General features: G+C 61.7%; 1 protein-coding gene across 1 annotated transcript; it reads left to right on the top strand.

The window, feature by feature from the left end:
* The first annotated feature begins 992 nt into the window (after positions 1–992).
* SEZ6L (seizure related 6 homolog like) lies at positions 993–11,307 on the top strand. Its single transcript, XM_014061189.2, has 16 exons — positions 993–1,622; positions 1,912–2,045; positions 2,829–3,018; positions 3,834–4,019; positions 4,106–4,271; positions 4,852–5,018; positions 6,196–6,390; positions 6,466–6,604; positions 7,890–8,086; positions 8,190–8,384; positions 8,846–9,037; positions 9,153–9,347; positions 9,488–9,520; positions 9,620–9,734; positions 9,846–9,948; positions 10,572–11,307. Exons 1-16 carry the CDS (start codon positions 1,091–1,093, stop codon positions 10,599–10,601), a joined length of 2,769 nt encoding a protein of 922 aa, XP_013916664.2. The 5' UTR covers positions 993–1,090; the 3' UTR covers positions 10,602–11,307.
* Positions 11,308–11,756: the final 449 nt, after the last annotated feature.

Here is an 11,756-nt window from a genome sequence, read left to right as displayed (position 1 = left end):
CCTTTTCAATGCACGGAGCCAAGGACTCTCGGAGGGTTGCGACTTTTAGCAGGCAAAGGAGGCAGTTGAGCTGTAATTACTCCCACTCCCGACAGAGTCATTGCGTGGTGCCCCCTGCTGGTAGTTAGAGGAAGGCTTGGCAGTGTTGCCCCTCCCTGGGCCTGAGAGGCAGTGGCGGAGAAAACCAGTGATTGGGGGGGGGGCTCCCCTCTTTCCAGGGGCCTTGGGTTAAAATGATGGAGCGTAACTGAAAGGCAAGGCTGGGAGGGGGGAAGAGGCCTCCGTGAGGGGCCCCAAGGGAGGGGAGGGGGAGGGCCCAAGGGAGGAGGGCCACAGGGCCAAACTGCCAGCTGTCATTTAACCTTTTGGCCAGTGATATTTTTGGGGGGTGGGGAGGGATGCACACTTTCCGGAGCTGTCCAACCCGTGCTGCACTGTTCTTTCTAGAAGCTTCTGTCCTCTGGAGCAGCTGTTCCAGGGGTCCTGGCCTTCCCGGGAGCAGCCGGTCAGCTGAGCTCTGGGCTGGAAGGTCTCCTCCTCTCCCCGTCTCTGGCCTCAAGGGCTGTTTGTCCCCAGAGAGATCAGGATCTGACAGCAATCAATCTCCGGGCTCCCACGGCTGGGATCGGTTCTGGGCAGGTTTCCTTAAGAGCCCCTTCTATGCAATCAGGAACCCCTCGCTGGCCTTCTGCAAAGGGGGGGGGCACGTGTGACTGTAACTGAGCCGCTCCCCCCCCCACAACTCCCCCTCAATCATGAGGTTCATGGAAACCACCCATGGACTCTCTGTTCCCATAACCTGGTTTGTTTCCTGCAAGAGCCAAGGATCTCCTGTTTCCAATCTTGCACCTGCTGGGGCCCCTCTGCCAAAGCTCTGGAGCCACAGCCAGCCCTGCCTGGGACCCCTTAATGCCCACAGGAGCCCAGGGTGTCTCCCCCCTGCAGGTCTTCTGCTGTGGATGTATCTCCAGTTGACCGATGGCCTCTTTCTCTCCCCTTTTCTGCTCCAGGCGTAAATTCTGCGGGGAGGCCCCTGGGCTCATTTTCCCACCGGGAGGAGCTCACAAACAGCAGCTTTCTCAGGAGGAAGATGGGGCCCTCCAGAGACCCCACCCCGGAGGGTCCGGAGCAGGTGCTGGAAGAGCCCCCGGATGCCCTGGCTCCCCAGCTGCCCTCGTCCTCCAAGGGGGCCTTCTCGGGGCCCACCGTACGACCGACCCCTCCTGCCAGGAAGAAGCAGGAGACCCAGCGGCTGAAGCTGGCCACGAACGCCGGGGCCTTTGTGGAGAGCCAGCAGCCCCCGGAGGATTGGGGGGAAGGGTTCCCCGGGTCTCTGGAAGAGAAGCCCACCGTGCCTGTGGGGGACGGCGGGGAAATCAGCCTCGGGGTGACCAGCCATTCCTCGCTCCAGATCTCTCCTTCCACAGTTCTGCCAACCACTTGGGGCCCTGCTGCTCCTCCCCGAGGGGTGACCGAGACCCTTGAAAAGGAAGCCGGGATCCTGGCCAACATGCCCCCCCAGAGGGCCGAGGAGGAGGAGGCTGTGAAGGGGGGATCTTCCTCCAGGGAAGAGGGCCGAGAAGCAACTTCTGCCACCGTCAGCGCCCCGGAGCAGCTGCCGAGTAAGTGATCTCTGCCCACCCGAGCCGGCCATCTCCCCACCGCTGCCCCTGCCTTCTGGCTGCTCTTTCGTTTCTGCCCCCGCTCTGCTGACGGGAAGGGTTGGGGAGGGGTCCAGGGCTTTTCGCTGGAGCCCTTTTCCTTGGCCTCCTCTGAGATGTGGGCTCCCAGCCCGGGACTCCCTGGCGCCCAGTAAGGCTCCCTCCAGGCCTGCTGGGAGGCTGATCCCGGCTGCTCTGGGTGCCCTGGAAGAGGCCAGGAGAGGGAGCTTTCGGCTGGCCTCCCTTGCAGGTCTCTGCAGCATGAATTTCTCTGAGCCGGAGGGCTACATCGACTCGGCCGAGGCTCCGCTGGCGCCCCAGAACGGCTTCCTGGAGTGCACCTTCCGCGTGAGAGTCTACACTGGATATGGGGTGGAGCTGCAGGTAGGAAGGGCTGCCGGGGGGCTGGCATGAGGGGGGGCTGCTGAACCTGTTTCTTCCCTCTTGAACAAACCCAGCTATTGCGGCTAAGGAGGGCACCCTCCCTGGGCTCCTGGCTTCCCACCCAGGGGCAAAATGGGAGCCAGAGAAATTGCGGCTCACTCTGGAGCCTTCCAGAGGGCCTTACACCCTCCTCCCCTGCTGCTCATCCTGGGAGTTGTAGTCCTCCGCCGCACCCAGAGGAAAGCAGGGTGGGGCCAGCCTCTTCCAAAGGAAAGACCTCTCCAGTTCCATTCCTATGAGGCGCCCAGAGACTAATGGGCAGACTCCCTCGTGCCAGCTCTGACCCCGAGGACGTTTTCCTCCTCGCCCGCCTGGTTCATCATCATCCAGAAGGGTTCCTGATGCTGTGTGGGGTCTCCAGCTCTGCTGTTCTTTTGGGCCGGGACGGGAGAGCCGGGGCTGGTGGAGAGGAGGCTGCTGGGTAGTTTCTGGGGCTGCTTATGCAGGGCATTTCAGGCGGCACAAATGCCAGGCTGAGCAGAAGCGAAGCTTTCAGAGGCTGCTATTCAGGAAAAGCCTTCAGGTGAAGGAGAGAACCATGGAGCTCGTTCAACATCGATTGGCTCCCAGGCCCTTCGTTTGGCTGCTCCTCCCCAGGGGGGACCTGAGTGGATCAGGGCATCATGAGGTCCTCCTGGTGGAAATCCCCCCCCCCGAGTGAAGCCGCTGTGGGGCTTCTGGATTCCTGTCACCCGACGATGGGCCTCTTCTTCCTGAGTGCAGGTGAAGAGCGTGAACCTGTCCGAGGGGGAAGTGCTGGCCATTCGTGGGGAGGACGACGGCCACTTGGTCACGCTGGCCAACCAGACGCTCCTGGTAGAAGGCCAGGTCATCCGCAGCCCCACCAACACCATCTCGGTCCTCTTCCAAGCCTTCCCGGACGGCCTGGGGACTTTCCAGCTGCATTATCAAAGTAAGCCCCCTCCCCATCCAAGATCCCCCCTCCCAAAGCTTCCTCGCAGGCCTTCCTTTCCAAAAGCCTCTTTGCTGACTTGGCCTCCTGCCAGGGCTCGAAGGGGCCGAAAGGAGGCCCGAGATGCCCCACCAGACACGGCCCCACCTTCTCTGGAAGAAATGGGGCTGCCCCACAGCCGAGCCTTTCACAGGGGATGACCGGTCCCTCCGGCCTGGATGAGGGTTATGGGTTCAGGCCGATTTTAGGGCCTCTGCAGCCAAAGGAAATGGGCTTTTTGCTTCTTTGAGGGGCTTCAACCCATCTGATTCCCAGACAGGCAATTCCCCTCCAGGTGCGAAAGGCGCAGCTGTGCTCAGGGAGAGGCTGGAAGGGAAGCAGGCGGAGGGAAGGGGGGAGAGCAACGGGGCATCAAGGTCTTTCAGCGCAGAGACCCCCCGGGGCACAGAGGGCAAGGCCTGATGTGGCATGTGGGGGGGGGCTGTGGGAAGGAAGGAGGCTGGGGGCAAGATTTCCAGGGAACACTGGCGAGGGTGGTGTTCAGAGGAGAGCCATCCCAGGGGGCAGAGCCCTGTTGAAACCTCTCGGCTGGGAGGGTGGGCACCATTCTGGGCTCCCTGTCGGAGGACTGGACGCAGCCTCTGTGGTCCGACTCCCCCTGGGCAGGGCAGGCTGAGGAGTCTCCCCGTCACCCAGCAGACCCCAGGGCTTCCAGAATCCAGAGAGCCAGTTGGCAGCCTCCCTCCGCCCCGTCCTGCTTGGCAAATCCCCCACGCCCCCCCCTTGTGACGTCAGCTGTGCATTTCCCCCCACAGTCTTCATGCTGAGCTGCAGCTTCCCGCGGAGGCCCAATTTTGGGGAGGTGGCCGTGCTGGGCCTGCACTCGGGGGGCCTGGCTCACTTTAACTGCCACCTGGGTTACGAGCTGGAGGGAGCGCGGAGCCTCACCTGCCTCAATGCTTCCAAGCCACACTGGAGCGCCCCGGAGCCCGTCTGCTCAGGTAGGGGGGGTGAGCGGGCAGTGGTGGCCAAAGGCTGGCAGGCCGCCCCTTGACCACCTGCCCCCCCTCCCCGTCTCTGCTTTCAGCCCCCTGTGGAGGCACCGTGCGCAACGCCACCTTTGGCCGCATCCTGGCCCCAACCTCTCCGAGGAGCCCCCTGGGCAGCCTGGCGTGTGTGTGGACGGTCAGCGCCCCTGAGGGGCAGAAGCTCCACCTGCACTTTGAGAGGCTGGCACTGGGGCCCAAGGAAAGGTGAGAGACGGCTGATGCTTTCTGAGAGGCAACAAGGGCGGGGAAACAAGACGGCCACCATGGTTTCTAACATCGAGCTGTGTGGTTCAAAATTCCAACCCCTGGCGCTGTTTCCCACCCGCTTGTGCATCAGCTGCCAGGAATAAGGATCCTTCTCCCACCACATCTGGAGTATTTGGCTGTCCAGCAGACGTCGCCAGCACCGCCTTTGAAGTGGCAGGTGTTCAATAAATAAATAAATAAAAATAAAAATGAGGGACTGGTAGGCAGACAATGAAACCACTTGATGAGCTGTGCTGAGATTCCAGAGTAAAACACCTGTTTAGCACCATAGAAAACATGGCAGTTTCCCTGGCATCCCTTGGCAGACTTTGCCCCTCTTGATGTCCTCCTAATGGGACCCTGGCACCAGAGAGCAGCTTCAGAAGTGGGAAGAGAGGAGAATGGGGCCCCTACCCAGCTGCACTGGGCGCAAGGGCAGTGGCCAGGTGGCCCTGAGGCCCATCCTCCCCTGGGGCTTTCACTCTTACACACACACACACACTCACTGACCTTGGCCTTGCCTCTCCTTGTGCTCCAGAATGGTGGTCTACGGGGGAGAATCGAACCGCTCAGCCGTGCTCTACGCTTCCCAGCAGAGCAGCAACGTGCCTTTCGAAGGAGTGATCAGCGAAGGAAACGCCCTGCGTGTCGCCTTCACCTCGGAGGACCCCGACGGAGAGCCCACCTTCAACATTCGGTTCGAAGGTGATGCACTCATCCTGCGGGGGGGGGGCTCTTTGCCTCTTGCTGCTGAAGGTGCCCAGGGAAGGCAAGGGGGCTGGGATGCAAACCTCCCCATTCCAAACGGGGAGGTCCGGGTGATGGAGGGCTGCTTGCAGGGGGGCCAGTCCTCCCACCTTGGAGATCGGGACTAACTGGAGGCTGCCCACTGGGCACGGGAGCAGGTGGGCAAAGGTACCAAGGAAGTCGGGGTGTCTCTGCAATAATACTGGCCAGACTGAGCTCTCCAGAGGTCTCCTGGTGGGTGAGGGGACCCTTGGATTCCTCCAAAGGCTGGAGCAGCCTCCTCCCCTCCTCTACCTGGGGTGGGGGGAGCCGCTCAGCCTGCCCCCCATCACCTAGAGGGGACCTAGCAGAGGGAAACAGGAGCGAAATGATCAAAGCCTTTCCTCTCTTTTGGTGAATCCGGATCCTCGGCCAAGGCATCTTCTTATCTCTCAAGCGGGGAGCACTAGTTTTCTGGCCTTTATTGCTCCTGATGATTACTTGCTGCATCATCATTATGGCTCCCTCCTCCTCCTCCTCCATCTTTTCCCCCACTTAGAATTCTGCCATGCTGAACAGCATTTGATTCTGTGCTGTCTGCAGGCTGCGCCTCCCCAGCCGATCCATCCTCTTCCCCGGGTTCTCTGCTCTTTCCCTGCCTGCCTCAGGAGCCCTCTGCCACCCGGGCATGCCCAAGAAGGCTCTGCTGGCACCCGCTTGGTCCCCTGCAGGCCCTTTGGCAGCCACCAGCACCTCGGAGGGCTCCTGGAGCCCAGCAGGCCGAGGGAGGCCAGAGAGCCCGAAGCCGCATGGGGAGGCCGGCTCAATTTCCCCGGATGAGATCAGGGCCGAAAGATGATAAAACGGTCGGCTGCACATGAGCAGAAGACCTTTAAAGAAAGAAGCTGAACAGAATGGATCCCTTTGGCAATTCAATGCAACGGGTGGAATCAGAATTGAATCCTTCTAATTTTCCAGCAACTGAGGTTCATTCAGGGCCCTCTGCAAAATAGTTGCCCCCGGCCTGAGGCTGCTTCCTGGCTGGGCTGATCACCAAAATGGCCTGTTGGGTGGGGAGCCGCAAGGGCTGCCTGCAGAAGGGGGCGCTGGGGGCCCCCCTGTGCCAGTCCTGCCCTTCTTTCTCCCGTCCCCCCAGCCTTTGAGAAGGGCCACTGCTACGAGCCCCACCTGCAGAACGGCAACTTCACCACCTCCGATGCCACCTACAACCTGGGGGCGGTCGTGGAGTTCACCTGCGACCCCGGGCACAGCCTGGAGCAGGGGCCGGCGGTCATCGAGTGCATCAATCTCAGGGACCCCTACTGGAACGACACGGAGCCCTTGTGCCGAGGTGGGTCAGGTCAGGTCAGGGGGCTCTGCCTGGGAGGGGGCTGCAGCAGAGGCCGCCTGACTCCTATCCTTGCAGCCACCTGCGGGGGGGAGCTCTCCACGGCGGCTGGAGTCGTCCTGTCCCCCAACTGGCCGGAGCCCTACGCGGAAGGCGAGGACTGCGTCTGGAAGGTCCACGTGGGGGAGGAGAAGCGGATCTTCCTGGACATCCAGCTGTGAGTATTTCCTCCAGCTGGGGGGGGGGATTTCATCCATCTGTACTCAGCATTGGGGAGGGAGAGTTTGCACTTGGGAAAGGCTGTTGGGGGGAGGGGTTTGCTGTCTGCCTGCAGAGTGAAAATGGGGGAGGGGCACAGGCAGATCTGCTCGGTGGTCTCACTTGACCAGAGTTCCCTCTGGCCACCTCAGCCACAAAAGCACCCCACCGGGCAAAAGGCAGCCTCTGGATTGGCAGCCCCTGGGAGCTCTTCACGGCTCTTGCTACACACACACACACACACACACACACCCCACAGCCAATTACAGCCTCACTTGGGACTTGTGATTCCTCCCTGCAGAAACCCCTGCGTGGCTCTTGATAATCCAGCTTGAATGACAGATACTTTGATTCTGCTTCTTCCCCACCAATGGCAACACGGGGGGGGGGGGGGAGGTCTGCCAGAGCGGCTTTCTTCTCTCCAGCAACGCAGCAGTCTGGATCTTTTGGGGGACGTTTCCCTTGTTTTCGCTGCTCTGGATTACGAGGGGCCTAAGTGGAGGAAAGCCCGGGGCCCCTGCGGAAGGGAAGGGGCTGCTCTCTGGAAGGACCCTGTCCCGTCTCCCTGGGGTTGCAAATGTTTGCTTTCCAAGGCGTTCAGAATCCTCCAGCCTCAGCCGAGTGTCCAGGAGGAGGAGGAGGAGGAGAAGTAACCAGGAGCACCAATGTCCGTCCAGCAGGCTCCGTGCTCCCCCAACCCCTTCTTGCCTAAGAAAAGCCCAATGCAGTTAAGGAAATGGGGGGGGGAGGCTTTCTTAAGTCAGCTGGCAACCCCAGCTCCCCCCCCCCATTTCTCACAAAACTCTCAAGTAAAGATTGGCAATGTTGGGCTAACAGCTCCCCCTGCTGGCCAGCAGAAGCAGTAAGGCAAAGTAAAGTTTTATTCTCACTTGGAGCTCAATCTGGGTTGTGGATGATGGGCTCGGGGAAGGAAAGGCTGCAGCCGGCAGCTCTTGTGCTTGCAGCAGCCGAGAGCCCTCCTATCCAGGAACAGTCTATCTGTCGGTGGCAAGAGCAGGAAAGGATGCTGCCATCTTTCTGATAAGCTTCTCCGGGACTCCCGGTAACCAGGGCCGGCTCCTCCACCCCCTCTCGCCAGCCAGGGCTCCTCCAAAGGAGGGGAGAGAAGTTGCCGTCAGCTGCTGATCCCAGGAGATCCCGGCAGATCTCAGCAGTGGCTTTCTGATCGCCCCTCAGAGGCCGTGATGACCCAGCAGGCCCTTCCCGCTCTCCTCTCCCTGCAGCTTGAACCTGAGCCAGAGTGACATCCTCACGGTCTACGACGGGGATGACCTCAACAGCCACATCCTGGGCCAGTTCCTGGGCCCCAGCGGGCCCCAGAAGCTCTACTCCTCCACACCTGACTTGACCATCCAGTTCCACTCGGACCCGGCCGGCCTCGTCTTCGGGAAGGGACAGGGCTTCACCATGAGCTACATCGGTGGGTGAGCCTGGGCTTCCTTGGGGTGCCCCGCTTTTGGCCAGGGAGCCAAGCCTCTGGGCCCCCCGCCCGTTCTCACCAGGGCCCCTCCTGGCTCCTGCAGAAGCCTCGCGGAATGAGTCCTGCTCGGACCTGCCGGAAATCCAGAATGGCTGGAAGACCACTTCTCACACCGAGCTGGTCCGGGAGGCCAGAATTACCTACCAGTGTGACCCGGGCTACGATATTGTCGGCAGCGACACCCTCACCTGCCAGTGGGACCTCACCTGGAGCAGCGACCCCCCTTTCTGTGAGAAAAGTATGGCTCCGCCCAGATCTTACCCCCCCTCTGGGGCTGAGAGAGGCCCTGAACTGCGACGCTAACCAGAGTTTCGGGCAGGGAAATTCCGCTTCTCAGCTTCTGGGGTTTCCTCTCCGTCTCTGCCGTGGCAGCCACAGGAGCCTGGCTGGGAAATGGATGGGCACCCCAAGCTGTAGAGGGCAGGTGGGGGGAGAAGGACGGCTGGCTGTCTTTAAGTCCCCTGGCAGCCAGGAAATGGGGAGTCAGTCACTCTGGAACACACACACACACACAGGCCAGCCACACACACACACACACAACGGGCTGAGCTTGCAAAGAAGGCAGCTGCTTTGACCTGGTTCTATGGGGGGGGGGGTCAGGGCTGCCCCTTCAGGCCGAGGCAGACGGGGGAGCGTGCCGGAGGGTCTGGCCTGAGCCCACCAGGGTGCTCCAGCCTGGCCTCCTGCTTTTCACCCTAGTCATGTATTGTACGGATCCCGGAGAGGTGGAACACTCGACCCGCTTAATTTCGGACCCGGTGCTCCTGGTGGGAACCACCATCCAGTACACCTGCCACCTGGGCTTCGTGCTGGAGGGCAGCTCCCTTCTCACCTGCTACAGCCGGGAAACGGGGACCCCCATCTGGACCTCCCGGCTGCCCCGCTGCGTGCGTAAGTCCAGAGCTCGTCTGGGGGGGAATTCCTGCTTCTCCCTTGTTTGCATGGAATGAGCCCCCCCCCGGGAGGGCGCCCTTGCTCACCTGCTCCCCCAATTCCCCCCGTGCAGCGGAGGAGTCCCTGGCCTGTGACAACCCAGGGCTGCCTGAAAACGGCTACCAGATCCTCTACAAGCGCCTGTACCTGCCGGGAGAGTCCCTGACCTTCATGTGCTACGAAGGGTTTGAGCTGCTGGGGGAGCTGAGCCTCAAGTGCATCCTGGGGCAGCCCTCCCGGTGGAGTGGGCCGCTCCCCACCTGCAAAGGTAACTCCCTCTCGGCAAGAGGAGCCCTGCGACCGAAGGGGGAGGGGGAGGGATTCTGCTGGGGGGGGCGTCAGAGGCCCAGTTAGCCATCGTGCCCCCCACCCCACCCCACCCCGCCTGACTCCCTGCCTCTCTTCCAGTCAACCAAGACAGCTTTGAACACGCCTTGGAAGGTAAGTCTCGGTCAGTCCCCCCCCCCTCTGCCCATGGGATCTGGGCACCTGGGAAGGGCCGGCTGTGCCAGGGGGCCCTGCAGCCTTTTGTCTCTCTAGTAGCAGAAGCTGCTGCAGAAACGTCCTTGGAGGGAGGCAACATGGCGCTGGCCATCTTCATCCCCGTCCTTGTCGTTTCCTTGCTTCTGGGGGGCGCCTACGTCTACGTCACGAGGTAGGGAGGGGGGGAGGGAGGGAGGGTCTCACGCACAGCCACCATGCATGCTCTCCCCTCCCAGCCACTGGCGGCTGAGCCACAGAGGCTTTGCTTTCCTCTGCCCTTCAGATGCCGCTACTACTCCAGCCTTCGGCTGCCCCTCATGTATTCCCATCCATACAGCCAAATCACGGTGGAGACGGAGTTTGACAATCCAATTTACGAGACGGGGGTGAGTTGCTGCCTCCTCTCAGCAGAGCCGGCTGGGAGTTAAACGGAGGCTGCCTGGACGTCCCAGGGCCGGATCTAGAGAAGCCACCCTGGAAAGCAGCTGGCCACCGGACACCTTGCAAAGCCACCTCCAGTTCAAAAGGGTCCTCCTCCTTTTGGCCGGGTGGACCCTGTCCGTGGGGCTGGGGGGAGCCTCACCCCGGTGCCCTCAGAGTGGCCAGAGCAGGAAGGGGGCAGGGAAATCCCCCTTGTTCTTCTTTCCCCACGTGGAGGAGCCCCAGAACCCTGGGACTGGACCGGTGGGTCTGCCAGGGGTGCAGTCAACACGAGTAGCCCTTCCATTTCCTTATTTGAGAGAAAACGAAGCAATGGCAGGACATTCTCCTGAGCCTGCATTGGCCGTTCTCCCAACTTTAACCCAGCAAGGGAAGCCCCCCCCCCCAACTGCTCCCTCCTTCAGGTCAACCTCAGAGTCAGGTGCGAAGATGCCCCTCCCCCCATGCCTTTCCTGGCCAAGGGCTGGATTCAAACCCCAAGAGCTTCTCTTCAAACGGGCCGCAGGAGGAGATGCATCAGTGACCGCTGCCTCTCCTCTCTCCCTCCCTCCCCCCCCTCTCTCCACAGGAAACCCGGGAATACGAGGTGTCCATCTGAAGCAGCCCCTAACACACCCCACCTCGCCTTCCACCCCCAACATCTCCTGAAGGGACCCACTGGGAGATGTGGTGGAATCTGCCCGAGAGCTTGGACCCCCGCTCTCCTTTCACTTTCCATCCAGCTGTGCCCACTTCTTCCTCTTCGTCTTGGTGGACCCTCCCTCGGTGGCGTCTCCAGCCTCCTGGCGGTGCTGGGCTCAGGCTTTGCTGGCGTGGAGCTGAGCCCGCTTGGCAACGCAGCCGCTCGCCCGGCCGGCCACGAGGGACGCCCTTGCTTGGTCCTCCTCCTGGGCCTCGTGGATGTGCTTGGCAAACCTGTGGTTGAAAACTGAGGCTCCCTCTGGTGAAGGGGCCAGACTTGACTTGCCCAATCGGGCCAAAGCACCGACCTCTTGGCAGGGCAGCTCCTCTCCTGGCCCCCTCTGGGCACAGCGGGTGCCACTTCTGCCTCTGCCGGAGGAGCCTCCGTGGGGAAACCCAGCAGCCCTGAGACTCCGGGTCCGCTGGCTGCCAGGGGGGCCCAGAAGCCCAGTGGAGGGAAACCTGTGCCAAGCCCCCTCCCCACTTTCATCACGAGCGAGGGGTATGAACTGCAGCAGCCGCAGGGCGAGTGAGGAGGAAGAAGATGCAGAGCGGGGGCTCTGGAAGATGAAGGGCAGGGGACCTTTTGAGGGGGGTCTCGGACACGTCCTTCCGAAGAAAGCCTTGGCTGTCACAGCCTCTTCCGTCCTCCTGGCCCTGATGACCCTGTGGGCAAGTCCCCCTTTGCTCCGGCACCTGTTTGGCCTCCGGAGATCTGCTGTCAGGATGGACGGAGAGAGGAGGTGGATTTCCAGGCCCTTCTCCCACCCAGCTCCTCCCTTTCCCAAGCAGAACAACTGGGGATCCTCCGGAGGCCTCTGGCACTGCCACCCACCCACCAGGTTGCATCAGGAGCCCCCGGGGAACTTAAAGGGGACTTACACTGCAGGGGTGAGAGGCCAGCTGGATGAGCCAGAAGAACTCCCGAGACTGGCTGACGCCCCCTCCCCCTGCACCCCCCCACTTGGAGCCCCCTCCCCTGCACACCCCCTTGGAGCCATGTCCAGGACAAAAACACCCCCCCCCCACCAAGTGACTCTCAGCTGCTTGTGCTACTGGAGGCCTCTGCCCT

The sequence above is a fragment of the Thamnophis sirtalis genome, unplaced genomic scaffold, assembly GCF_051295495.1.
Source record: "Thamnophis sirtalis isolate CommonGarterSnake01/CBP01778 unplaced genomic scaffold, rThaSir2_p1.2 scaffold_2, whole genome shotgun sequence".
Lineage (NCBI taxonomy): Eukaryota > Metazoa > Chordata > Lepidosauria > Squamata > Natricidae > Thamnophis > Thamnophis sirtalis.
Note: the sequence above shows the minus strand (reverse complement) of the source record. Positions and strands in the feature narration are given on the sequence as shown.

Excerpts from the sequence above, each read along its gene's own strand:
- SEZ6L (XM_014061189.2), top strand. The coding sequence starts at position 1,091 with ATGGGGCCCTCCAGAGACCCCACCCCGGAGGGTCCGGAGCAGGTGCTG. Across the intron at positions 1,623-1,911 it reads CGCCCCGGAGCAGCTGCCGA|GTCTCTGCAGCATGAATTTC; the intron begins GTAAGTGATCTC and ends CCTCCCTTGCAG. Across the intron at positions 9,038-9,152 it reads CCGGCTGCCCCGCTGCGTGC|CGGAGGAGTCCCTGGCCTGT; the intron begins GTAAGTCCAGAG and ends CCCCCCGTGCAG.